We start from the raw sequence: 25,749 nt of genomic DNA on the forward strand, positions 1-25,749 counted from the left end.
AAGAGATTTTTGTCCAAAGCTTATTCTTTAAAGATAAAAAACTGATTTTTTTACACAAAAATTTATTGTTTTTAAAAAATCTTATGTAAAAGATGGTATTAAACAAAATGGAAATGATAAAATTTGGATTTAGGAGCTGCTGATGCTGAAATATTCTCTAGATCATTGTGAAATTAGACAAATTTCTGGTCTCATGTCATGATAAAATGGACAAAATAATATATTGGGATGAAGAACAAGACCTCAACAGTTCATCTAGGCAGCTTTGCAGTTATGAATAATTTTAATAAATATGCAAAGCTGGTATTCTGCCACATAAAATAGGTAGTCAATTGTGAACTTGATATATATTTGTAGACTATAATGTGTCCTTGGAATTAAATAATTAATTGTCACTTCCATGAACACCACTATCTTTTGAGTCTATTCTATCTGCCTTTTGTCTGGTACTTTTTAAAGATTAATTTTGATCTCTTCAGCATTTTGCCTGTGAGTGTTACAGATTAATTTTATAAGTCAAGTTTTATCCTGCAGCTAGAGTCTACTGCCTACTAGAAACAAATTGAAGACTCCTTGCCAAATGTATTTCTGTACCTGAGATTCTGACACCAGACTATTTTCAAGGATACAATTTGAAATAAATCTTATCTATGTCTTTCAAAGTAACACAGAAAGAGTCAGAACAACACATGTAAATGGACATGACAGATCAAAGAAAGGGTAAAGACACAAGGGCTCATGTCCTGCTGTGACTACGGCTGTGAAGACATGGATAAACAACTGCCAACGGGACCATACATAAGCTTTCCCTGTGGTCCACACTTGGGATTTTGTTTCATGATCATTGAATCACAGAGACTATGGATCTGTCTTGATCTCAAGAAACTGACATTTATCAAATAAAAAAACATTCTCGGGGCTGTCTGTCTAGTTTGGAATCCAAATCTAGTAAGCATTTCTAAGACTTGCTTTTCTAACTATTTTCATTATAGATAATGAAAAATAAGGAATAAAAGTTAAGAGTGGGGGTACCCGGACTTAGATTAAATACAATTCCCTTTACTAGAGTTATACAATGGTGCTGGGGACTCGAACTCAGGTCCTGATGCCTGCTCACTCTTACAGTGACTGCATACTCACCAATGGATGTGGACCACCGAGCACATGGCACATGCTTTCTCTACTTAATCATCAAAGCACTGTATTTAGTACTAGAGCACCATGAAAATAAAAAATATGTGCTAATCTCCTCCACTTTCCACGTGATCACTAAGTCCCCTGAAGGACAAGGACATCAGTGCAATGACTAGAAACCAAATGTCAACTTCCTCAAGTGCTGGGAGAGCAGCCTGATGTAGCCCACACTCCCTGATAGAGTGGGCCTGCATTCCTACCCAGGCTGGCATTCTGGCTCTTCCACAATTGTAACTCTGGGGAAATCTCTGGGGTCCCTTGAATCTCAGGTTTTCCTCTTCTGAAAGGAGGATAAGGGGCTGGGGAGTTAGGTTAGTGTGCAAGAGTGTTTGCTCTACAAGTGTGAGGACATGAGCTCAGTCGCTTGCACCAACATAAAAGGCTTGACATGGCATATGTGTGCCAATAACACCAACACTCTGAGACAGAAATGGGATTCTCAGGATCTCACTGGCAGCTAGCCTCTTGCCCCACACCTACCTCCCCCCCTACCAAAAAAAAAAATAATTGAACTTCTGGTTCAGTAAGAATCCCTGTCAAGATTCTGGATGCCCTGCTTGGGCCCCCTGCTGTGTACTCAAAATCATAGGCATGCACTTCAAATATGCTACAAACACCCCCTCCAACAAACCACAAACACCACACACACATACACACCCTCCCCCACATCTACACACACCCCCTACACCCCCTCCACATATACACACACCCCACACACCATATACCTATAACACACACACACACACACACACATCCCATACACCCTACAACACACACCCACACACATCACACCACACCCCATACACCAGGCATATATACACACCATACACACATATAACACAAAGGGGTTTATGCAGTATCTACCCCTGAGTTATGAGTAAATAATGTGCCCAATTAACAAGCCGTGGGGTTGTTTTCAGTCACTACAATTATTTGACCTTGCTGAGAGGTGGGACAGTGATCAGGTTAAGTGCCTCATGGGAGGTGATGACTGAAATCTTGGGATGACTGAAATGAATTGGGAGAATGGAGCAGACCTTAGAGGAGATGAGGCTTGGGTAGGAGAAATGTTTCAGGCAGGGGAAACAGGGCCAGAAGTCCTGTGTGTAAAATCCGATATTAACTATCTAAGTCCCCTTAAGCAGGTCGGTTAATCATTCTGGGATTGGGTTTTATTTCCTAAAAAGTAAGGTGGGAAATTAGGATAGTATCTACTTACTATTTCATATTCTTTTAATTCTATAAAGCTGACTATAGAAAGTTTGAAACAGACTTAAGTAAACCCACACTATCATCCTATAGGTACACATTTTAGAAGTTCCTCAGCTTATCTCCTCTTCCTCTCCTCACGGTGTTCTCTCACCTCATTACCTTTCCTATATCTGTAAATAAAGGGATATATATATATATATACATACATACATATATATATATATATATATATATATATATATATATATATATATGATTCTACAGTAGTGGGTATGTCTCCGTGTGACTTTTTTACAAGCTTTTTAGAGTTACTCATCCCTTCTGATATCCCTCTGGCAGGGCCCTACCTTCAGAACACTGTACAGCTACCTAAAATAGTGCCACCAGCTAGAGAATAAGGCCCAAGACTCCTCCCCAGCCTAGAGGAGACAGCTCATATTCAACCACATCACATAGCAGAAAAAGTACCCAGATCTTGTACTATAAATCTGAGAATGGAGATGGGGAAAGGCATAAGGAATTCCCTCAGCCACTGCTCAGTCTTTGGGAACTAGGGCCAAGGGCCTCCTGATCCATGTTGAGTAGGAGCTGTATCCTGAGGCAGATAGTGTTTTGTTTTTTATCACAAACTGCTGTCACCCGTGCTACAGCCTGACCTGTTGAATCCAGGGACACAAAACTTGAGGAACGATAATTGCTTTAAAATACTTGGCTTGTTTCCACATGGAAGATCCCAGCATTGCACGGCTCTGGATTTAGCACTAACTTTTCTTACAGATTGGATTAATGTCTATGTCACTACAATACTTCTCCGAATTAAATTTTCATTGTTACTTAAATGTTTCCATGGAGGGCGTGGCATTTTATATTTCTCCTAAAACGAATAGTGTGAATTCCTTTTAGTTATGCACATGGGGGTGGGGGGTGGGGTGGGGATTGTAGGAGCAGAAGAAAAGTAGAGAGAGGGGAATTATAGCTAGAATGAAGGGAGAATTCCTCCTCTTGAGGTACACTGGTTTAATAAACAAATGTGGCTGCCCGCCTTATGAAGGAGACGCAGCCACTGCCCTGAAACTTGAACAGCCACCTTTCGCCAGTTTCTGGTCCATGAGCCTTTGCAGGTCCTGGAGTTATATCTTTTCCAGCAGTGCTTGGGGATCTGGAAAAGGCATTTCTGTTTCAAGACAGAACACTGTTATACAACTAAAGTTTGCCCTGAAATCATGATCCTCCTGCCTCAGCCTCCCAGGTCTTGAGATTATAAGTATGCACCACATGCCCAGCTGGAAAAGCCATTGTTTTCAACCAATGGACATATGAATATCCACAAAAGAAATATGTACTAATCGTGAAATGTCTTGATGCCAGTTGGGCATGAGCCTGGGGGAGGAGAGCTCTGACACTTGACCTTGAACAGGCTCCACCTGCTTTGACAGCCTCAGGAGGCAGGCAGAATTTATGTACAATGCGGACCTTCGGGAGCCACAAGCAGGTGGTCTGGGTTCAAACTGCAAACTTAGCTTTTGTCATAGTGGAGCAGTTCCTGGTTTTAATTGAACACCTCAACTGGAGATCGCTTGGCCTACAATAAACCACATCTTTAAAGTATACGGTTTGATGTCACACTCCTAGAACAGCTGACTGAATGAGATAGGCGCATGCTCGTCAATCCTCAGGGTTTCTTTCCTAACATGGCCAACATGATGCGTGATCGAGCACAGGCACCCACAGCTGCTGAGAGTTCCTGAGTGCAAACAGTCATGTCATGTCCAGACCACAGTGTTGCACGTTGGTATTCCCTGAGCTCTGGCTCTCACAGTCTTTTGTGCCTCTTCTGTGATGGTTCCTGAGTCTTGGCAGGACAGTTGAAACAAATGTCCCCAGTGTGGCTGAATGCTGTACTGACATTTCTTTTCTTCTCTGGGACCAGCTGTGAGCTTCTGCTTTAACAAACTCCATTTTCTAGAGAACTTATCAGGAGCATGTGAATTAATACTAGGAGTTGGTACCAACCATCACATTTGTAATGTTTTTGACACTGGGTGTGTAAATAAATCATGAAGAGGGGATGAAGTGACCTTTTCTGTGAATACAGTGTATAGTGGTTTGAAAGAAAATGGCCCCCCAAAGGAGTGGCACTGTTAGGAAGTGTGGCATTGTTGAGGCAGATTTGGCTTTGTTGGAGGAAGTGTGTCACTGTGGGGATGGGCTTTGAAGTCTCATATATGCTCAAGCCACGCCCATGTCTCAGTTCACTACCTGTTGCCTATGGTAGTAGAAGATGTAGCTCCTTCTCCACTCTCAGCTCCTTCTCCAGCACCAGGTCTGCCTGCATGCTGTCATGTCCCACCATGATGGTAATGGATTAAACCTCCACAGCTGTAAGCCACCCAATTCAAAGGTTCCCTTTGTAAGAGTTGCCATGGTCATGGTGTCTCTTTACAGCATCAGAAACCCTAACTAAGACTGAGGGTCACTGGCAGGCAGAGGTATCTTTTTCTTTGGTGTTGTGAAAAGACATGTGCTCCCTAAGATGAGTAAGTAGCCAGACACAGGAAGTTCATTGACTTGGTAGAAATTCCAGGGCAGAACTTAATGAAATCAGTTTAAAAGCAGAGTGGTGCTCTGGATAAGAAAGTAAACGAAAATGCTAATTTCCAGAAGACATTTACAAGACAGTCCTACAGGCCCTTGGGAGTAAGACGGGCCTGTGTTTGAATAAAGGCTTCACAGCCTGGACTACATCACCAAAAAGGATTAGTGCCCAAGACCAACACCTCTTTCTGTTCCCTGCAGCAGGGGGCAGGGTTGAGGCCACACTCTGCAATAGTTCTGGTCTAACATTTGATTTGGGAAGGAACTCTGGTGGTATTAGCAGCACACCACATAGTGCTGGTTTCTCTACCTATTTACACTAATCCCTGTCTGTAGTCACATAGATGGAGATGCTCTTGAAATGGCCAATAGGCATCACAGTTGGAGAAGAGTAAACCACCAACAAAGATAGAAAACGAGAAAGACACACACACACACACACAGAGAGAGAGAGAGAGAGAGAGAGACAGAGAGAGAGAGACAGAGAGAGACAGAGACAGAGAGACAGAGATAGAGACAGAGACAGAGAAACAGATAGAGAGAAAGAGAGTTAAAATGGAGTTAGCCTATAATGGAATAACAATGCCCATAGTAGACAGCACAGGGCAACAAATTAAAGGCCCAGTGCCAGGAATTGGCTACCTCTTTTGGAGTTGTTGGCTAGAGTGAGTCTCATAGACCCCCAAACATTGCATGCTATTGACAACACTGTTGATTAACCTTCAGAACCTGACAGGAACACCATATCTGAGTCACAGAACATGGAGATAGATATCAAGCTGATACCAACATAGAAGCCTCATGCTAATTGCTAGCTTTTACAGTGCTGGAAGGTGCTGTGTAGACTACCAGAGGAGAAAGTAATCACCAATTCTGTGAATTCTGTGACCTCTCACTGGACATTGTTTATATATATATATATATATATATATATATATATATGTAAATGTATATATAAAATGGAGTGGTTTTTTTGTCCAACTCTGTCAAATGTTAATGGACTAGACATTGTTAATGTAATTCTTGACAGTATATATTGTATATACTTATTGGATACAGTTTTCTTATGTTAGTTATAAGCTTCTTTTATCATTTTAAACAAAAAGGGGGAAATGTGGTGATATTGTGTCCCCCAATATATTGTGTACTTTAAAAAACTTATCTGAGGTCAGCAGAACACCCACTAGATAGACATGAGACCAAGAAAATCATAGCAAACACACGTTTAATCCTATCACTTGGGAGGCAAAGATCCATCGGGATCTCTATGAGTTCCAGGCCACATTGGAAACAGCCAGGCATGGTGACACATACCTTTAATCCCAGGACTTGAGATCTCATGTCTTACTTGGGAAAGATATAAGCCTTTAATCCCAGGAAGTGATGGCAGGAAGCAGAAAGGTATATAAGGCATGAGGACCAGGAACTAGAGGCTTTTTTTTTTTTTTTTTTTTTTTTGGTTTTTCGAGGCAGGGTTTCTCTCTGTAGCTTTGGAGGCTGTCCTGGAACTCACTTTGTAGACCAGGCTGGCCTCAAACTCACAGAGATCCACCTGCCTCTGCCTCCCGAATGCTGGGATTACAGGCATGCGCCACCACCACCCGGCAAACTAGAGGCTTTTAAGATTTTAGGCTTTTAGCAGCAGTTCAGCTGAGATCCATTTGGATGAGGACTCAGAGGCTTCCAGTTTGAGGAATCAGGATCGGCTGAGAAGTTGGCCAGGTGAGGTTAGCTGTGGCTTGTTCTGCTTCTCTGAGCTTTCAGAATTCACTCCAATAGCTAGTACTGGGTTTATTTTTATTAATAAGGCTTTTTAAGATTCAAGCTACAGAAAGATAAGCCCAGATAAGCCCACTGGTGCAACAGAGGCATACACATCATAGAAGTAACCAGGCACTTTCTGATTGGATTTAAATCTTGCTCCACAAGATGAAAACCAGACCTGGCACCATTTTCAGGTCAAGAACTCGTGGTAGGCAGGCAGGTCATAGGCCCAGGGTAGAACCCAATAGTATTCTTTCAAATGAACATAATATTAAACTGACTATTAATGATTTATCAGTATATCTATTCATTAATGCATCTTTCAACCCTTATTAGAGAAGCTTATGTTTGCAGCAGATGTTAAATAACACAAAGACCTATAACTGGCCAAGATGCAAAGACTATGGAATGCTTAACCATAAATAGTATATCTTTATCATATCTTCTCTTCCTAAGGCTCAGGAATTTTTGTAGAAAATGAAATGGAAAGCCTGTAAGAGCCAGAGTCAGTGGATAAATACAATGAAACAGTGTCCCCCAGACAGAACTCGGCAGCTACACATATGAATGTACGGTGACTGTGACAGCATGCAGAGCCCCGCACAAGTTCAAGGCAAACCTCAGCATGGAGAGATGACGTGGACACCATAGCCCACAGCTAAAAAGCTATTGGCAACTGCCAGCTACCGAGAGAGGAGGGTAGTCAGTTATCTTTAAGTGCTGTCCTTGGTAAGTGGACCATGCTCTAGTGGAAGGGCACTATTCATGCAAATACATAAGTTGATGTACTTAGTAGGGTCGGGACCAATAAGTTCTGATAATGCAGAAAAGACAAAAAAAAAAAAAAAAAAAAAAAAGACGACACCTGAACAGTTGGAAAGGATTTTTTTAAACAGGTCAGGCTGAGTTCAATGCCTGGCTCCATCACAAGCCTTGTTTATCAGCTGTTCTGTTTCTCCTGTGACTGTTTCATACCAGCAAGCTGAGGTGAATGCCAGCATCTCTGAGACACACCTTCCTGGGAGATGAAGCCCATAAATACAGATCCCTCAGAGTCTGAGGAAAAACTTGCAGAGGTAGGTGACTCCTGCTCGGAACTTTCTTACTGAAAGTTGCTCAAGGTTCTCCAGTTCTTCTTGTCTGAACCACAGTGAGACCAAAGTCACCCTGGAAAACCTGTTCACCTGGTGGGCGTCAAGGAGCAGTTTCTACTATTTGTAATTATATCTTTCTAATCACATATAGAGGGGATTTTCCTTCATGGCTAGTAGTTTTCTTGTTGCCCCATCTTGTTAAGTAAATTTAGAAAAAAACGAAAGCAGAGCCTCCCTTCAGAAAACTTAAAAAAATAGAGTTCCAAGAATTTTAAGTATTATCAAACAAAACTTTTACTGACAAAATTTACATTCTTTTGGAGTTATCTAGCATTTGGTACCAAAATAAATTTGCTAGTTGCAAGACACATGCTATTAAAAGATCACCGCTCAGGCAGTTTTTATCAAGCACACATAAGAACAGATTTAAAATGCTCATCATCTCACATAAACAGTCTGAGGCACACATTTTGTCTTCGCTTACAGGCCCCAAAACTAAAGGATAGAAGGAAAACAGTTCTCCTGGTATATGGGAACAGGGTGGACACTTCCATACTGCATTCCTCACTCCCACCCTGTGCTCTTTAAATGATAGGAGATGTTCCCTCTGAATCTAAACTTCCAAGAAGGTGAAGAGAATGCGCCCAGCCCTTACTACATTAACTATTTTTGTGGGGTGCCCCCCTAAAGATAATTACCTTTCCTAGTTTATTGTGTGTCCCTTAGAACAGCTCCACATGTTTACAAACACATCCACATACTTCGTAGTCCTAGGAAGTCCTCCATTGGTGGACAAACAAAAGGCTGGCAAGTTACAAATGCTCAGATTCACCCAGAAGGTCTTTGCTCATGAACAAGTTAAGAATGGTACTTGGAAGAAAAGAGAGCTATAAAAACAGGAAGTACCTAGGAAGACCTAATCTGCTTCATACCACACACTGAGATCACATTTCAATGTTTAAAGTATTATTTAGTGTCTGCCTGAAAAAACAAAGTACTATATACTTTGGTCCACTTCAGACCTCAGAATGGGATTACTTTGACGACATCAGGGTGACCTGTCAAAGACTCTTCTGCATGAGACGGTTCATTTGTATAATAACTCACTGAGAGCATACCACATATAAAACTACATAATTAGGAAATTATGAGTCTCATTTTCAGTAAGATTCCAGGTTCTTAAAGGTGTGTGTGTGTGTGTGTGTGTGTGTGTGTGTGTGTGTGTACGTACGTACGTACGTACGTACATATTACTCCCCAAATACATATAGCATTCACAGTAATGAATCGTACACATTCATTACTGGTACCTGGTAAACGCATAATGATAGCAATTATTATAACCATCATAAAGATTTCTACCAAGAAAAGGAAAGGTCCTGAAGAAATATTAGAAGGCCCTGCAGCAGACAGGTAGCAAGGGCTCTAGAGAAGCACAATTTAAGCAGAAAATTGAAGAATAACTGAGCATTCCATAGCAAAGATGGAAATAAAGAACACTTTAAGCAGAGAACTCGGCTTACAAGAAGATCTGTCGTAGAAGTTAGGTATCTATCACGGGATATCTCATAGCCCTCCCATCCTAGGTCCAGCCGCAGTCGCTCTGCATAAAGGCTTTCTCATGCCAGCTGGGCCCAATTGCCATGATCCTTTTGTCCTGAGGGATCATGAGGTAATGATACATTCAAGACAGGGTTGGGGATAATAGGGAAATCCCCTTCCAAGTAGCTCATATCATACTACAGAGCCAAATCTTTAATTAAACCTTTAAAAGAACGTCAAAATCCAGTAAACTGAAGTCAGCTTCCATTATTCAGAAAGAACATATGAAATATATCTACACAGAAGGCCATCTGAATCCCACCCATTCCTTCTGTGTCTCTGCTGCCATGCCCAAAGGCCCGACCTCGGTAATTCTGTGATGACATTTAGAAAAAAGCGCAGGTCCTATATCTGTATGACACTGGACAGGATGCCTCCTATCTGCCGTTTATTTAGCATTCTGAGTTTCATAGTTAAGCCAAGCTCAATATTCTTCTGTAGAAAAACAGAAATGTTGCGCCCAAGAAGATAACGATTGCCCTGCTGACTGCGTGTGTGAAATTATGAGTAAGTTCTCTGATATTGGTTGTAAATATCACACACAACTGACAAAAAGCACAGCCCTAAATGATCCTTTACATGCCTCTTTCTCTACCCTATTAAGATGCTCGTTCTTTCTTTGATTTATCTGACAATAAATTTTTGATGACTGGTAAGTCTCATAAAATTGCTCTGGTGCCGACTGCATTGATTAATAAGTCTGACGAATCGAAAGTGTCAGGAATTCGTGTGTAAGAATAAGTTACTGCCAAACATATATTAGACATTCCATAAAGTATAGAATAAAAAGGTTGATCCGGTAATTTTATCTTGTATTCATTTTCCTGTAACAATTTATATTTGGGGTCATCATTGTCTTCCTTTGATAAAAAAAATCAATAAAGGAAATCCAGATTGAGTGTTAAAATCAAGAATTAAACTATGTTTAAAAAATAATGAATTGGTATAACAGTAAACCATGTTTTCTAGAAAAATATAGAACCCAGAAATAGTTGATTGAATGGTCCTAAAAGAAGATATGGTTAGAAATTACCTCACTAAAGATACAGAAGCCACCTTGGGGTGTGTGTGTGTGTGTGTGTGTGTGTGTGTGTGTGTGTGTGCGCAGGTGCTCATGTGGGGAGGAGTTGTGTATGTACATATACATATGAGCATGTGGAGGCCAAAGGACAACCATGGTTACTGTTTCTCAGGTGTTTTCTACCTTGTTTTAGAGGCATAGCTTCTCACTGCCCTGGAACTTACCAAGTGTGCTAGGATGGCTAGCTAAAGTTCCAGGCATCTATTTATTACAAGGAAAGGAAATTACTTCATCCAGCTTTTTATTCTTTTTGTTTTGTTTTGTTTGAGACAAGGTTTCTCTTTTTAACAGAGTCCTTGATGTCCCAGAACTCCCTTTGTAGACCAGGCTGGCCTTGACCTTACAGAGATCCTCCTACCTCTGCCTCCCAAGTGCTGAGATTAAAGATGTGTGCTACCATGTTCTTTTAATGTGGGTTCTGGGACTTGAACTTAGGTTATCAAGCACTTTAGAGACTGAACTATTTCTCAAGCCCTTCCTTGAAGCTACCTCTAAGGCCAACATAGGTTATAATTATTCTCTTTAAAATTCACATGTTGTTACTTGACTTAAAAAGTAAGCTTATCAATAAATATATAAATAAAAAGAATCACTTCCCAGAGCCCTTCTACCTTTGTATGTCTTCAGGGTTTCACAGTAGAGACAATGTGTCTCTATGGCGTCATGTTGCATAGTATGAAAATAAGTCCTCTATCTTTGAAATGACTGTGCTAGGAAATCAAAGCAATTTAGTAACAAGAGAAGAGAACTCTACAGTGCTCGTGACCTTGGCCCTTCACTCCAGGATCTCATGAGTCAAAGTGGGAACAAGGAATTTAGAAAGGATGAGGGCTCCAGTTATGAGTACCAGGACTCCAAGTCAAGACAGGCTGCTGCCTCTGCACTTACCAGAGAAAATCCAGTGGGTATCAGATAGGGCTGAAAACACCCCAGAAACAGGAATCCAAGGCTACTGGAAGAGTTCAGGTGGCACAAGAGCCCTGCAGACTGCAGTCTCTTTGTGACACCGGTGTGGTCAACTTGGTTTCCTTAGAAACACCTAGGAGACTGTTGCAGGACACCTGCTGGTGTCTCTGTTCTGGCACTTCTACAGAAGATTAAGGAGTGAGCATAACCCTAAACATAGATGGTGTCAGTCTCACAGGCTGGGGACCTGAACAGAGTGTAAAGGAACACAAGAGAAAGGCAGCCAGGCAAGCATGGTACCCTTTTCTGTTCCTTGGACATCAGGCTCTGAACTGCTTTGTTCTGCCACTGTCCCTGTATCATGATAGACTGGTACCCTGGAAACCAAATATTGAACAAAACAAATGTTTCCTGTTGTGTTGTCTATGAGACACACAGACACTGGGACAAGGAAAGAAACTAACATATTCTTATGAAGGAAATGGAATGGTGTCCAGTGGGTAGTGCTCTATGAAATCTTCCCTCTTAGATCCTCTAGCTAAAATGGGGGTGTTCTCAGCTTCCTATCATTCACAAGGTACCTTCCAATTCAGACCATCTTGGATTTTGACAAGGTTTGCCCTTAAAAAAGCCTAATAATGAGCCACTAAACCATTTGCCTGCATCGAAACCTTGTGGGATTCATCCTGTAACACAATAAGGTGACTGTGGTGCTTTGGAGGGACACACAGCTCTGAAAGCCAACCTTGAGGAGGCAGAGGTGGGAAAGCACAGGAAGTTCAGAGGAGATGGCAGGATGAGCTGAGGAGAGTCACATTCTAGTTTGGGGCATCTGGATAATAACAATGTCATGGAGGGGAGGGGGATATTTGCTCCCATAAGCCCTATTGTTTGTTGAAGAACTACTAAATCCTACCCTAAATTCAGAATGAGACCATATTTGAACACACAGTTGTTATAAAAGATATCAAGTTAAAATAAGACCATTAGGATGGATCTAAACCCAGCAGGACTGGTGGTCTTATTTAACAAAATAAATTAAGTAAATTTGGTCACTGAGCCACAAGTGCATAGAGGAAAAAATAGGTAAAGACAGACAGGGAAAGAGAGCCATCTATCCACCAGGGTGAGAGGAAGAAGGACCCACCTACACAGCAGTAACAAGAAGAATCCACATACCAGGGCAACAGGCTTGAAGAGGCCGTCTCTCTCCACCCTCAACCCCACTGATAGCTGACCAGGAACTTCTGGCTTCCGTTATGTTAAGCCAGATTCCAATGCCAAAGCCAGTAAGCCAATGCCAACAGTTAAGGTAAAATTATCAGGGCAGAAACCTCTATAAAAATGCAAAATAATAATAATTCTGAAGAGCCAGATTAGCTACTCATTTAACATGTCATGTTTTGTCAAAATAGCCCAAACTCTCCATAGTAACTGATTTAATCACTAAACAACCACCATTTAATGTGACAGAGACTGAAGTATATGCTTGCATATTGAAGATTTTAAAGGTAATGCAACTATTACAATATTAATATGGGTTTCATATATTACCATTGTGAAGCTAGTTAAACATAACTGTAATAGTGGAAAACTATTCTCTTTACCACAAACATTTTTAATACTATAAATCTTAAAATCACACATGAAACAATATACAAACACAACAGAATAAAACATAAAAAATTATCTCCCTGATGCTTGATGAGTAAATTGGAACCCTGACAAAAGCCTGTGACTATAACTTATGTTTAAGGTTTTTATCTGATAAAGTTGATTGAGACTCCTTTCATAACATAATTCATTCTGATCCCAAATGCCTGACAACAGAGAAGAACCTTTAACTGCCAAAAATAATAGTAATAAATAAATAACACCTCCAACAATGCCCAACCAGAATAAGAGACTGGAGTTCAGTAAAAAGCTAGCATGCAATAAAATAAGATACAACTGTGTAGAGAATAGAAACCAGAGGCAGTTTAGTTTGATTATAAAAGTGACACTTTTTAATTTATCTCTCAAATAAAAAAAGCAAATTCAAGCAATAATTCATTGCAGTTGAATAGAAAGCATCAAGCATTGAGTGCTAAAATTGGGGAGGCTGAGAAAGATTACCAATATGGAGGGCTATCTTTGTCACTGAAGATGTCAATATCTTACAGGTCAATGTAATTATATCAAGTGACTACCATCTAATCATGGAACTCGAAACAGTTCTTCTTGAATAGGAAGTCACCTGACATATTTCCGTTGGGGAAGGTGGACAGTCTAGTAGGCGTTTATTTTCTTTGTGTCAAGTGTGAGAAATTATATACATTATACTAATCTTAAATTGGACTCATAGTGTGACATGCCACACATCACAGGCCATACAAATGCTCTGTACAAGTCTGAAGATCAACAATCAAGAGAGGGAGCGAAGGGGAGCGAGAAGATGGGAAGGAGAGGGACACTGAAGGTAAGTGGGGAGGGGAAAGAGGAGGAGGAGGAGGAAAGGGGGATGGAGAGGAGAATGAAGGAGAGAGGAAGAAGAGAGAGAAAAGGAAGAAGAGAGGGGAAGAAGGATGAGAAGAAAGCAGAGGAAGAGGAGGGACAGAGCAAGAAAAGAGGAATGGAAGACAAGAAAGGAGAGGGAGAGGAAGGAGCTGGAAGGGGAAGTGTGTTCCACACTGTAAAATGTTAAGTCAATGCATTCCATGGGCAAAGCCCAGAATGAACATCTCTCCCACTGAGGAGCAGCTGTGCGTCCCCACTTTGGTCTTCTAGTGGTTGATCAGGAATCTCTAACGACTACTGAAGGAGTCACTGAGAAAAGTACAAAGCACAGAGTTTCACCTCTTGTCAACTTGGGTACCACCAGATTCCTGCAGAATCTCAGGAAAGCAGTGTCCTCCTCAGGTCCACACCAGAGGACCCAAGGAAACACTGCCAGGGCCAATGTGGGCACCAATAGGGGCCATTGCCAAAGTCTAGGTTTCTATCTAAGCATGTCGAGATGGAAACCATTCCAACATGGGATATTATCAAGTGGCATTTTGTATAGATGCCACCTAGAACACCAGCAAGATGCTACAGGCTGGTTTTTAAGTGTAGGGAGGTAGGTTCACGTTTGAGCTTCACAGGTATGGTGGGTAGAGAAAATCCTGTGTAACTTGAAGAGTATCTGTGCATGGGAAATGTCAAGTGCAAAGCAGCCTTGATTATAAAAACTGAATCATTTTACACAAGAGTATACAAAACAAAATCTTCATAAACCTGTTTAAAAGAATAAAAGAAAAACCTTTCTGTAGAATAAATTGTGAATATGTCCAAAAGAAAAATATATTAGTTATAGTGAAATTTAATAGTTCTAAGACACAAAGTAGAAAGGGGAAACTATTTCAAATGTAAAATGGATTAAGTGATCTTCAAAAAAAAAAAAATGGAAGAGAGAGAAAAATATTACACATTCTTCCTCAAACAGACTATATTTCTCCTATTACCCTTGAAGGAAAGTACAATTATCAACTATGACCAGACAGAGAAAGAGATGAGCAAGTAAATCAAAGATTGACAGTCAATGTTACATCAACATTCTGAAGTCTGTGCTCCCCATTTGCTCTGTGGGGAGAAATGAAAGTTATGGGATTTTATGATTAAAGCTGTCACCTTAGAACAAAAGCAACCTAGTCAAGATCTAAGAGAGTTACATTTATTTAAAAAGGATTGTCACTCAGGAAAATAGATTCATACAATTTTTTAAAAAAGATTTATCTATGTATTTATTCATTTAATGTGCATGGGTTTTTGCTTTTGTGAGTTCATGTGCACATATATGCAAAAATCTGCAGAGACCTAAACAGACCATATAATCCTGTGGACCTGGAGTTACAGGCTACTGGATGCCACCCTGTGGGTGCTGGGAACAGAACCTGGGTCCTCTGAGAGAGGGCTCTTAATTGCTGAGTCATCACTCCAGCTCTGTAAGCAATCTTGGAATTGTCAGTGGAAATTTTACAACATGGAGTCTATTAAAACTCAAGAAAGATGGTAATGATGTCATGCTTTTATGCTTTCAAATGATTGCCTCTTTGTTCTTGGAACCAACCCTCACAGTTAGCAATACCATTATGATTCCTAACCCTCTGAAGTATCATTATAATTCTTTTGTTTTTCTCTCTGGCAGTGATAAACTACTCTGCTCTGTTCATTTATGAGAGACACACAATGGTACAACGTACCAAGTTGCGAACACCAAGTGGGAAGAAAAAACTGGGGGTGATCTTGGAGGCTGGCTACTGAAGGTTCAGAGCAGATCTGCCCCTTAGAGTCACCTGTATCTGTCATCTTGCCATCACTGTGACACAATGCTCGAGAAAACCAACTTAAAGGGGGAAAATATTTCTTCTGGCTCACAGTTTCAAGGGTAAGTCCACATTGCTCGGCCCCTTCATTGTGGGTCCACAGCCTGGCAGAACATCACGGTGGACAGAACGGGGCAGATCAGAGTTGCTCACCTATGGAATGTGGAAATGCTCCTTCTTATAATGCACCCAAATCCATACTGAACAGTTCTGAGTTGCAGAAGATGATTTAATTTGTACCTGTCCATACATCTTTGTCTACAAGTTAACCCCAAACACATAAGGACTGTGCTTGCAGAAGACACACCCTTTTGTAAGAAGAAGAGGAGGTGCAGTCTCAGGCTCTGGGCAGTTTGAGGGAATGGGTCTCTTGTGCAGAAGGTCAGGAGGTTTAAAAGGAGGTCTCAAAGGTTAATTTGGATAGAAGGCTGACTCTGCAGCCTCATGTGAAGGGTCAGTTGTGACTTGTCTGAGGTTTGACAGACAATGGCCTCCCAACTCCACCTCAGTGTCCCAATGGTGCTAGCTCTTTGGTTTTGCTGTTGTTGTCTCTGGACAAAGTGAAGAGATGTGATACACACCTACTCAAAATATAATACCTTTAATGACTTTCACTTTTTTGTTTGATACTTTGTAGCAAACCTTATCTTTTTTTTGTTTGTTTGTTTCTTTCTTTTTGACTTTTGAGACAGGATTTTATTGTGTAGCCCTGGCTGTCCTGGAACTGGCTCTATAGACCAGGCTGGCCTCCAACTCATAGAGATCCACCTATCTCTGCCTCCTGAGCGCTGGGGTGAAAGATGTGTGCCATCACTGGCTGCTTGTAGCAATCCTTCTTAAAGTTAACATATGTGCAGACAAACTGGACCAGAGGCATCAAAAGTTTGAACTTCGTTGTCTATTATGGGAGAAATATCATGTACATTTATTAAATTTAAACAGGAAGCCAGCCATACATATGTAGCAACTATAAAGGAAATATAAATGACTAGGAGTAGAATATAGTCAATTTTAAGATTAAAAACAATTTCTATGTCAAAGCTTTAAGGGAAAAAAATGGTCCCTTCTGTTCACATCTACTATATAGAAATACTGTTTTCATGTGTGTTAATTTGGGTTATTCTCAGATACAATAATTTTTTTAAAAAAAGGTCTACAATGTTCTGCATACTGCTTATCAGTATGTAAAATTCACAGAGGTAACCAAAAGGTCCTGATGGTTCAACTCTCTCCTTAGTCTTTCTGAACATATTCATAAAACTATCTGCTAGCTTTGTGTATCCACATACAATTTCCCAGAAAAACCTAAAAGGCGTACAGAGTTTTCATTAGCTATGAGTCCCTGCTATAATGGTTGTCTTAGAGTGAAATAGTTCTGGGTACCAGAGGCATAGGTAAGGGCCCACAGACTGGGTACCAGAGGCATAGGTAAGGGCCCACAGACTGGGTACCAGAGGCATAGGTAAGCACCCACAGACTGGGTACCAGATGCATAGGTAAGGACCCACAGACTGGGTACCAGATGCATAGGTAAGCACCCACAGACTGGGTACCAGATGCATAGGTAAGCACCCACAGACTGGGTACCAGAGGCATAGGTAAGGGCCCACAGACTGGGTACCAGATACATAGGTAAGGGCCCACAGACTGGGTACCAGATGCATAGGTAAGGGCCCACAGACTGGGTACCAGATGCATTGGTAAGGGCCCACAGACTGGGTACCAGAGGCATAGGTAAGCACCTACAGACTGGGTATCAGAGGCATAGGTAAGGGCCCACAGACTGGGTACCAGATGCATAGGTAAGGACCCACAGACTGGGTACCAGATGCATAAGTAAGGACCCACAGACTGGGTACCAGATGCATAGGTAAGGGCCCACAGACTGGGTACCAGATGCATAGGTAAGGGCCCACAGACTGGGTACCAGAGGCATAGGTAAGGGCCCACAGACTGGGTACCAGATGCATAGGTAAGCACCCACAGACTGGGTACCAGATGCATAAGTAAGGAACTACAGACTGGGTACCAGATGCATAGGTAAGGGCCCACAGACTGGGTACCAGAGGCATAGGTAAGCACCCACAGACTGGGTACCAGAGGCATAGGTAAGGGCCCACAGACTGGGTACCAGATGCATAGGTAAGCACCCACAGACTGGGTACCAGATGCATAAGTAAGGAACTACAGACTGGGTACCAGATGCATAGGTAAGCACCCACAGACTGGGTACCAGATGCATAGGTAAGGACCCACAGACTGGGTACCAGAGGCATAGGTAAGGGCCCACAGACTGGGTACCAGATGCATAGGTAAGGGCCCACAGACTGGGTACCAGATGCATAGGTAAGGGCCCACAGACTGGGTACCAGATGCATAGGTAAGGGCCCACAGACTGGGTACCAGATGCATAGGTAAGCACCCACAGACTGGGTACCAGATGCATAGGTAAGGGCCCACAGACTGGGTACCAGAGGCATAGGTAAGGGCCCACAGACTGGGTACCAGAGGCATAGGTAAGCACCCACAGACTGGGTACCAGATGCATAGGTAAGGACCCACAGACTGGGTACCAGAGGCATAGGTAAGGGCCCACAGACTGGGTACCAGATGCATAGGTAAGGGCCCACAGACTGGGTACCAGATGCATAGGTAAGGGCCCACAGACTGGGTACCAGATGCATAGGTAAGGGCCCACAGACTGGGTACCAGATGCATAGGTAAGCACCCACAGACTGGGTACCAGATGCATAGGTAAGCACCCACAGACTGGGTACCAGAGGCATAGGTAAGGGCCCACAGACTGGGTACCAGAGGCATAGGTAAGGGCCCACAGACTGGGTACCAGATGCATAGGTAAGGGCCCACAGACTGGGTACCAGATGCATAGGTAAGGGCCCACAGACTGGGTACCAGATGCATAGGTAAGGGCCCACAGACTGGGTACCAGAGGCATAGGTAAGGGCCCACAGACTGGGTACCAGATGCATAGGTAAGGGCCCACAGACTGGGTACCAGATGCATAGGTAAGGGCCCACAGACTGGGTACCAGATGCATAGGTAAGGGCCCACAGACTGGGTACCAGATGCATAGGTAAGCACCCACAGACTGGGTACCAGATATATTGGTAAGGGCCCACAGACTGGGTACCAGATGCATAGGTAAGGACCCACAGACTGGGTACCAGATGCATAAGTAAGGAACTACAGACTGGGTACCGGATACCTAGGTAAGCACCCACAGACTGAGTACCAGAGGCATAGGTAAGGACCCACAGACTGGGTCCTGGATGCATTGGTAAGGGCCCACAGACTGGGTATCAGATGCATAGGTAAGTGCTCACAGACTGGGTTTCAGATACACAGGTAAGTAAGTGCTCACAGACTGGGTTCCAGATGCATTGATAAGAGCACACAGAATGAGCACCAGATGCACTGGTAAGGATCCACAGACTGGGTTTCAGATGCATTGGTAAGGACCCACAGACTGGGTTCCAGGTGCACAGATAAGGGTCCACAGACTGGGTACCAGATGCATTGGTGACTTAAAAGAACTTATAGGCTGCGGGCTCAGCAGCTATTAGAAGATGTGGTAGCTGATTAATAAAGCCCATTTATGTCCATTATATCCTGGGACAGGTTTGCCCACAGTGCAGAAAGAAAGGTAACTTTGTTTCAATTCTACATGCAGATAAAATAACTAGTCCTCATAAATCAAACAAGGTGACTGGTTTTGCTGTATTCCCAGGGAAGAGAAGTAAATGCTTGGCATTTTTTGGTAATTACCCACCAACCCTCAAGCACTGTTTCCATTAACTCAAGTGAATGGAGAATCCCCAGAGAGGGCATATTTCCCTTGGGAGAAAAGCAAGCCACAAGGTAGATGAATGAGGAAGAAGCATCTTTTGTGTCAAGCCAGGTTGGGAATGAGGATGCAGGCTTGCCAAGCTCTGCAAATTGCACCCTTCACGGGGACACCCGCGTTCCAAAGGCCTCTTTCAACTAACATGTTTTCAGTCCAGCATTTGTCAAACGTCTTCTTTTGTTAACTTGTTGACAAGAGTGAACTTGTCAGCTTTTAAAATGGCTGCCATGGCTATGTGCATGCCTAGATGAAAACATGGGAAGTGTGAGCTATTTCCTTTCACAGTGGTTCTTGTCAAGGACTCAGACTTCAACCTGGCTGCTCCTGCAGCAGGAGAAAAAAAAGAAAGAAAGAAAGAAAGAAAGAAAGGAAGGAAGGAAGGAAGGAAGGAAGGAAGGAAGGAAGGAAGGAAGGAAGGAAGAAATAAATCTACCTTCTGGATATGTAAGGAGTAGTGATGAGTCCATCAAAATTCCACAGAAACAGAAGAAGTCAAGTAGAAAAACATAGGTGGAGGGAACCATCCCAAAAAGAGTTAAAAGGTAATGTGAGACCCAACAACTGAATGAAAATGCTACCGGGTTTGAAGCATGTTCCCTAACTCCAGACTTAGCCACTTAATTTACATTAACAATGGAATAAAACATAATGGGTAACGCAATGGCAAATGTCAGTATGTTCCCCTTGAAGCAAGAAGAGAGGTGAACATAGAGTAGTCTCTACCTGAAAAATGGCTATGACCCAATGAATGGCCAAAGTGCATCCTTCAGAATGTCTCTGAACAGCCCCTGGCAGGGCTGGTGAAATGGCTCATGGGATGACTCACTGGGTAAGAGTGCTTGTACACAGGTCTGACGAATGGAATTCAATTTCTGGAGACTACAATAGGAAAGGGCCCATTCCTTAGAGTTGTCCTCTGACCTCTACATGTATGTCATAAACACACGCACACACACACACACACACACACACACACACAGTGATTGAAAAACAAATCAACATCCTAGCTGCCAACACCTACTGCTCTTCTTCCTGCTTCACTGAACAAGCTCCTTTCTTCATCAAGTGAAATCATCTCCAAGTACCTAGGATTTCATTTCTTCCCAAGCACCACATTCCCTGTCCACTTCAAGTATCCATGACTCTTCTCGTAGTCTAAACCAGATGACCCAGCCTCTAGGTTGTCACTCCCCTATATCCAGATGATCTTGAGGATGTGCTTAAAATGCCAAGGACCAGCATGCAAACAAAACTTTCTAGAATATTCCCTAATAATTCTTTCCTGCTTCTGCCTAGGTAAAAGATGAATTGGATATGGGAAAAAGTGGAGGAGGGCTAACTTTAAATTTCAAATTTTCAAAGGCTGAAATCAAATTAGTCTTTGAAATGTATGCACGTATCTTTAATATGTGGCCATATAGTAATATCTGTACACATATCCCTCATCATTCTGCTAGAACCTGTCACCCCCAGTGATCTGCATATGACCACCCCTCATCCATTAATAGCTTCACCACCTTGACTAGTCAGCAGCATGTGGTCTAGTTCATTCCTTCCTTTGGGGTGGTTTCCTATGTAAGCACATAAGCATTTTTAAATAGAGGGATTAAGATATATCAGCTCAAGTGAAAGAAACAAAGAAGTAATTATTGGAAACTATAAGGATGGCTGGGGAGGAATTATAGTTGGTAAAGCGCATTCTGGCAAGCTTGAGAACCTGAGGTAGATTCTCAGAACTCACACAGAAGAGCCGCTTATGGCTGTCATCGCAGCATGGGGTAAGTAGAAAGAGGTGATGTCCTGGGACTTGGTGGCCAGGCATCTTGACAAGTTCCAGGCCAGTAACAGACCTTGTCTCGGTGGACAGCATTCCTGAAGAATGACACCCAGCATTTGCCTCTGGTCTGCATTCGCACGTGCACATACTCACATACAAATGTGCACACACACAAACATGTACCCCTACACACACACACACACACACACACACACACACACACACACACACACACATTGTAAAGCTTTAGTAGGTTCTTTGAGAACCTAAAACTTAGGCACTGGACATGAAAGTTGCCTTTACAAAAATCATGAGAGTCATGAATAAATTGGCACATGGTCACCTGTAAAACTTGAAAAGGTGGTTTTAGATTTTTTTTTTTTTTTAAATAACCAAGTTTGTACTAATAGGAATACTACGGTTTCTGATAGAAGGACACAACAATATGTAGTAAAAGAATGGAGCCGGGGTCTAATTACCATGTGGATGCACTGATAATGCCTCTGTCCATGTCCTTTCAGACGTCCTCAGATTGCAAGCAACACTATACGGACATGGTGGTGAGGAACAATGGTGCTGTATGGGTAAGGGCTTTTATGACGATGATCTTGACTCTGCATCTTAATTAGCTGGTAATCCATATTTTGGCCCCATGTAACTTATAAATGATGCTAGTTATGATGAGAGAATAAGGTTTAAAAAGCTGAAATAAAGGAATCAGTCAACATACTCTTCTGTCCCAAGGAGGGGGAAGAGGGCACAGTGCACCCTGCCCTTCAGTGGTGAATAGGGTAGTGAGTGGTCCCCTAAAAAGGAGACAATGTCATTGTAATGATTCCCCTCTACCAAAGGGGATACACTGTGCCACAGTTAATCTAACAGAAAAGATAGGTTGATAATATATAAACTGCTTCATTAGACCAACCCTCAAGAGGAGGGTGCTAATAATGGAGATAAGGATATAAACTGGGGCTGAGGAGATGGTTCAATAGGCAAGGTGCCTGCCATGCAAGCATATCCCATTCTCCAAACCCACATACAACCAGACACAGACACAACAGCACCTATAGTGACACATAGGATAGAAACAGGAGACTTGTGAAACTCGAAGGCCAGTTTTTCGGGCATACACAGCATTAAGATCCAATCTTAAACAAGGAGGAAAGCAAGGGCTGACATCCAAAGTCATCCTTGACATCCACTTGCACATTGTGGTACATGTGCACTGCTCCCAACACATAGGCGCATGCACAGAAACACACACACAAATTATATACACATATATATGTATATGTATATGTTACTGATTAAAATCATCATGTATTTGGTTTCCAATAACTACCAATGAACTAAGCAAACAATACACCCCTTCTTCATCCAGAATTTAACTATGGCTTAAATTAATTGAATCCATTTATAAGATGTATAATGGTGATTAATTGCCTAATAATGACTCTGAGGTACCACAAACCCCAGAAACTCACAAATTGATCTTTATAAGTGAAATTCAAGTTAGTAGCACTTTCATACATAATGAATTCTAATCTTCTCCAAATTATTAATTAATTTAGAGTAAATCAAAAGTTGTTAACAGGAATAAAAAGCAATGTTTCCTCTACATCTGGATTAATAGAGGCTGGTGCTTTTCTGTATATTACCACATATAAAAGGTCCCATAGCTTTGCATTTGTTTACAGAAAATTATCAGCTGTGAGCTAGGGAAAAAAAAGAACCACGATAACAATAATTACCAAGAAGAACAAAATAATCTGTTAGATTGCAATTATATTTTCACACATTTTATTAACTAAACAACTTCTAAGGCTGAGCTATATTTGCATTTTTGAAAATCTAGAATCTATAATCACAGCACATACCTGTTCAGTTCATATTCAATAACATACCCTACATGTGCATTATCCTGAGGGCTTATATCATGAATGTCTCATTATTATCTAAAAAGCATGTCATAGCTGCCTTACCTACAAGGAAGTGCTGGCATTTTGTCAATTTCTATGTAAATTCTGCCTTAGGTAGCTTTTCTGCCACTGAGCTAGGTTCTCAATGCTTCAGTGTATTTAGTTTTCTATTTAGCATAGTTTTCTCTACAGCACCCCTGCTGGAAGAGTGCAGAATGACAGTCAGCTGTTCACAGAGACAGGCCCTGTTCCAGACCCACTGGCCCAGCACACAGACTTGATGAGAAGTGTTTTGAGCTCGAGTGGGGGTGGGGCTCCTTCTGATTCTCACAAAGAAAGCCAGAGACTCTTGAGGGAGCACACCCTTTATTGATATTCCAGCTCTGCTCTAGTAGTCAGGATGCTAAATTAGAGCTGAAAATAGAAGCAGATTAAAATACAACTGGATTTTTCTCAAGTCTCCCTGAAGATGTTTCAAACTGCCCTAGCCTTCTGCATTAGGAATCAGGTAAGCACTGAGATAAGTGGATGTCTTAGGGACTGGGAGCTAAGGTGAGATCAAGAAATGACAGAACACTAGCAGGTGGGAGGTGGGACGATCCCTGTGAACCCTGAGACATGGAGGAAGAGAGAAGTGGGAATAACTAGGTACCGTGGGAAGGGCTTCCCATAGCCTCCCTTAATCGTAAGGGGGTGGGATTTGAGATATAGCAACAGCCATGATCTAAAGCTCTCTGGTTCTTCCTTCTCTTCCCTCCTCATTTTTGGTCTGTCCTGTTTCCACTGGAGCATGTTATCCCACTAGAGTAAAACCTTCTAAGCAATGGAATATGCTGTCCTGGTATTCTCTCCAGATTTTATAAATAAACGGCTTACCAAGGTTTCTCGTCATATTTTAATTTTCCTACACAGAACAATAAAGGATGCTCTGATCTTAATGTGTCTGATGAAGTTCCTGGAGTACTATGGATATTTAATCCATCCTTAAAAATTCTCTGAACAGAATTGACAAAAATGCCTTGAACATGCCAAGTAAAAACACTGTACATACATCATTTAGTAAACATTTAGCAATGCTACATGCTTACTGCTAAGAACCGGAAAAAAAAAATCCCAAGATAATTTTTTAAAACAAATTTAAATATTTAAAAAAATGTTTTAAAAATCAGTTTGATGTTTTAGAAAAGCATAGTTTACTTACTACTTGTAGGTCTCAGAACGGATATATTCAAAAACATGGGAAACGCCAAGCTGGAACTGATCAGCAATTGGGGTAACCCAGGGGTTGTTCTCTGCTTTGAAGACCTGCTTCTGACCAGTTAAATCCAAGTTGCCTGAAAAGATGAAGAGAAGCAAAAGGAAGCTGAAGGTTCCATCACCCAACAAGGTTAAGCATGAAGAAATCCTTATGTCCTTTCTGAGTCATTTTTATTTTATTTTTTAAAGCTCTTAACCCAAGTCTTACTGGTAGACATAAGCAATGTTGATGATGAAAGAAACTGATACCAAATGGCAGAAGGAAGGGAGAGAGGGAGGAAGGAGGAAGGGAGGGAGGGAGGGAGGAAGGAAGCAAGCAAGCTAGGGAGGGGGAAGAGGAGGGAGGGGGAAGGAAGGGGGGAGAAGAAATGGAAGTTCATAAGTACCTACCTGAGAAAATGCTTTGCCCAGCATAGCATGCGTTATGTTTCTAGGTACTTACTACAGAGACTAAAATTCTTCTTTAAGACTGAAAGAGGGACTGAAAAGATGGACCAGCAGTTAAGACAGTACACTGATCTTACAGAGGCCCCAGGAGGTTTGGTTCCCCACATCCACATAAAGTGGCTCACAATCTCCTTGAACTCCAGTTCTAGGGCAATCCAACACCTCTGCCTTCCGAGAGTACCTTGCACTCCAACCTGGACATCTTCACCGTGGACATACCCACTCCAGCACATATCCACCCAGAACTAAAGACAAAGTTATTCTCTAAAAGAAGAGACTGAGAGAGGAGATAACACTGAAACCTCCCGACGATGCTTGTGTTAGTGGATCTAAGGCGAATCAGACCAACAGAACTTTCTAAATCAAGCACAAAACCTAGTGGAGCAGTAAGAGCACATTACCCTGGTCACATTACCCCGTTTCTATCACTCAAGCATGATGAACACATTGAAAATCAGTCCTGAGTGAGTCTCATGAACATGGTGATGATGGAGGCTAACACTCTAATCAGTTTACAAATTACCTTAGAAAATTACCTCCTCATTTAGTTTTCCAGCAATCTCCAAGGTCAGTTATTAATATCACTTCATAGGTGAAGACATGGAAACGTGGGTGTATGAACTAATGTGCCCAAGATCAGAAAATGTTAGCACAGGAATCTGAACCTGGTTCCAAACCTTGTTTTCTTTCTGT

General features: G+C 41.9%; 1 protein-coding gene across 1 annotated transcript in view; it reads right to left on the reverse strand.

Moving 5' to 3' along the window:
* The window catches only part of Rsu1 (Ras suppressor protein 1), a 194,488-nt gene that overhangs the window by 60,132 nt on the left and 108,607 nt on the right, over positions 1-25,749 (reverse strand). Inside the window, exon 8 of the mRNA XM_036188038.1 lies at positions 24,554-24,686. Coding sequence (XP_036043931.1) covers positions 24,554-24,686 — 133 coding nt within the window. The remainder of the gene's footprint in view (positions 1-24,553; positions 24,687-25,749) is intronic.

This window comes from Onychomys torridus, chromosome 5 (assembly GCF_903995425.1).
Source record: "Onychomys torridus chromosome 5, mOncTor1.1, whole genome shotgun sequence".
Classification (NCBI taxonomy): domain Eukaryota; kingdom Metazoa; phylum Chordata; class Mammalia; order Rodentia; family Cricetidae; genus Onychomys; species Onychomys torridus.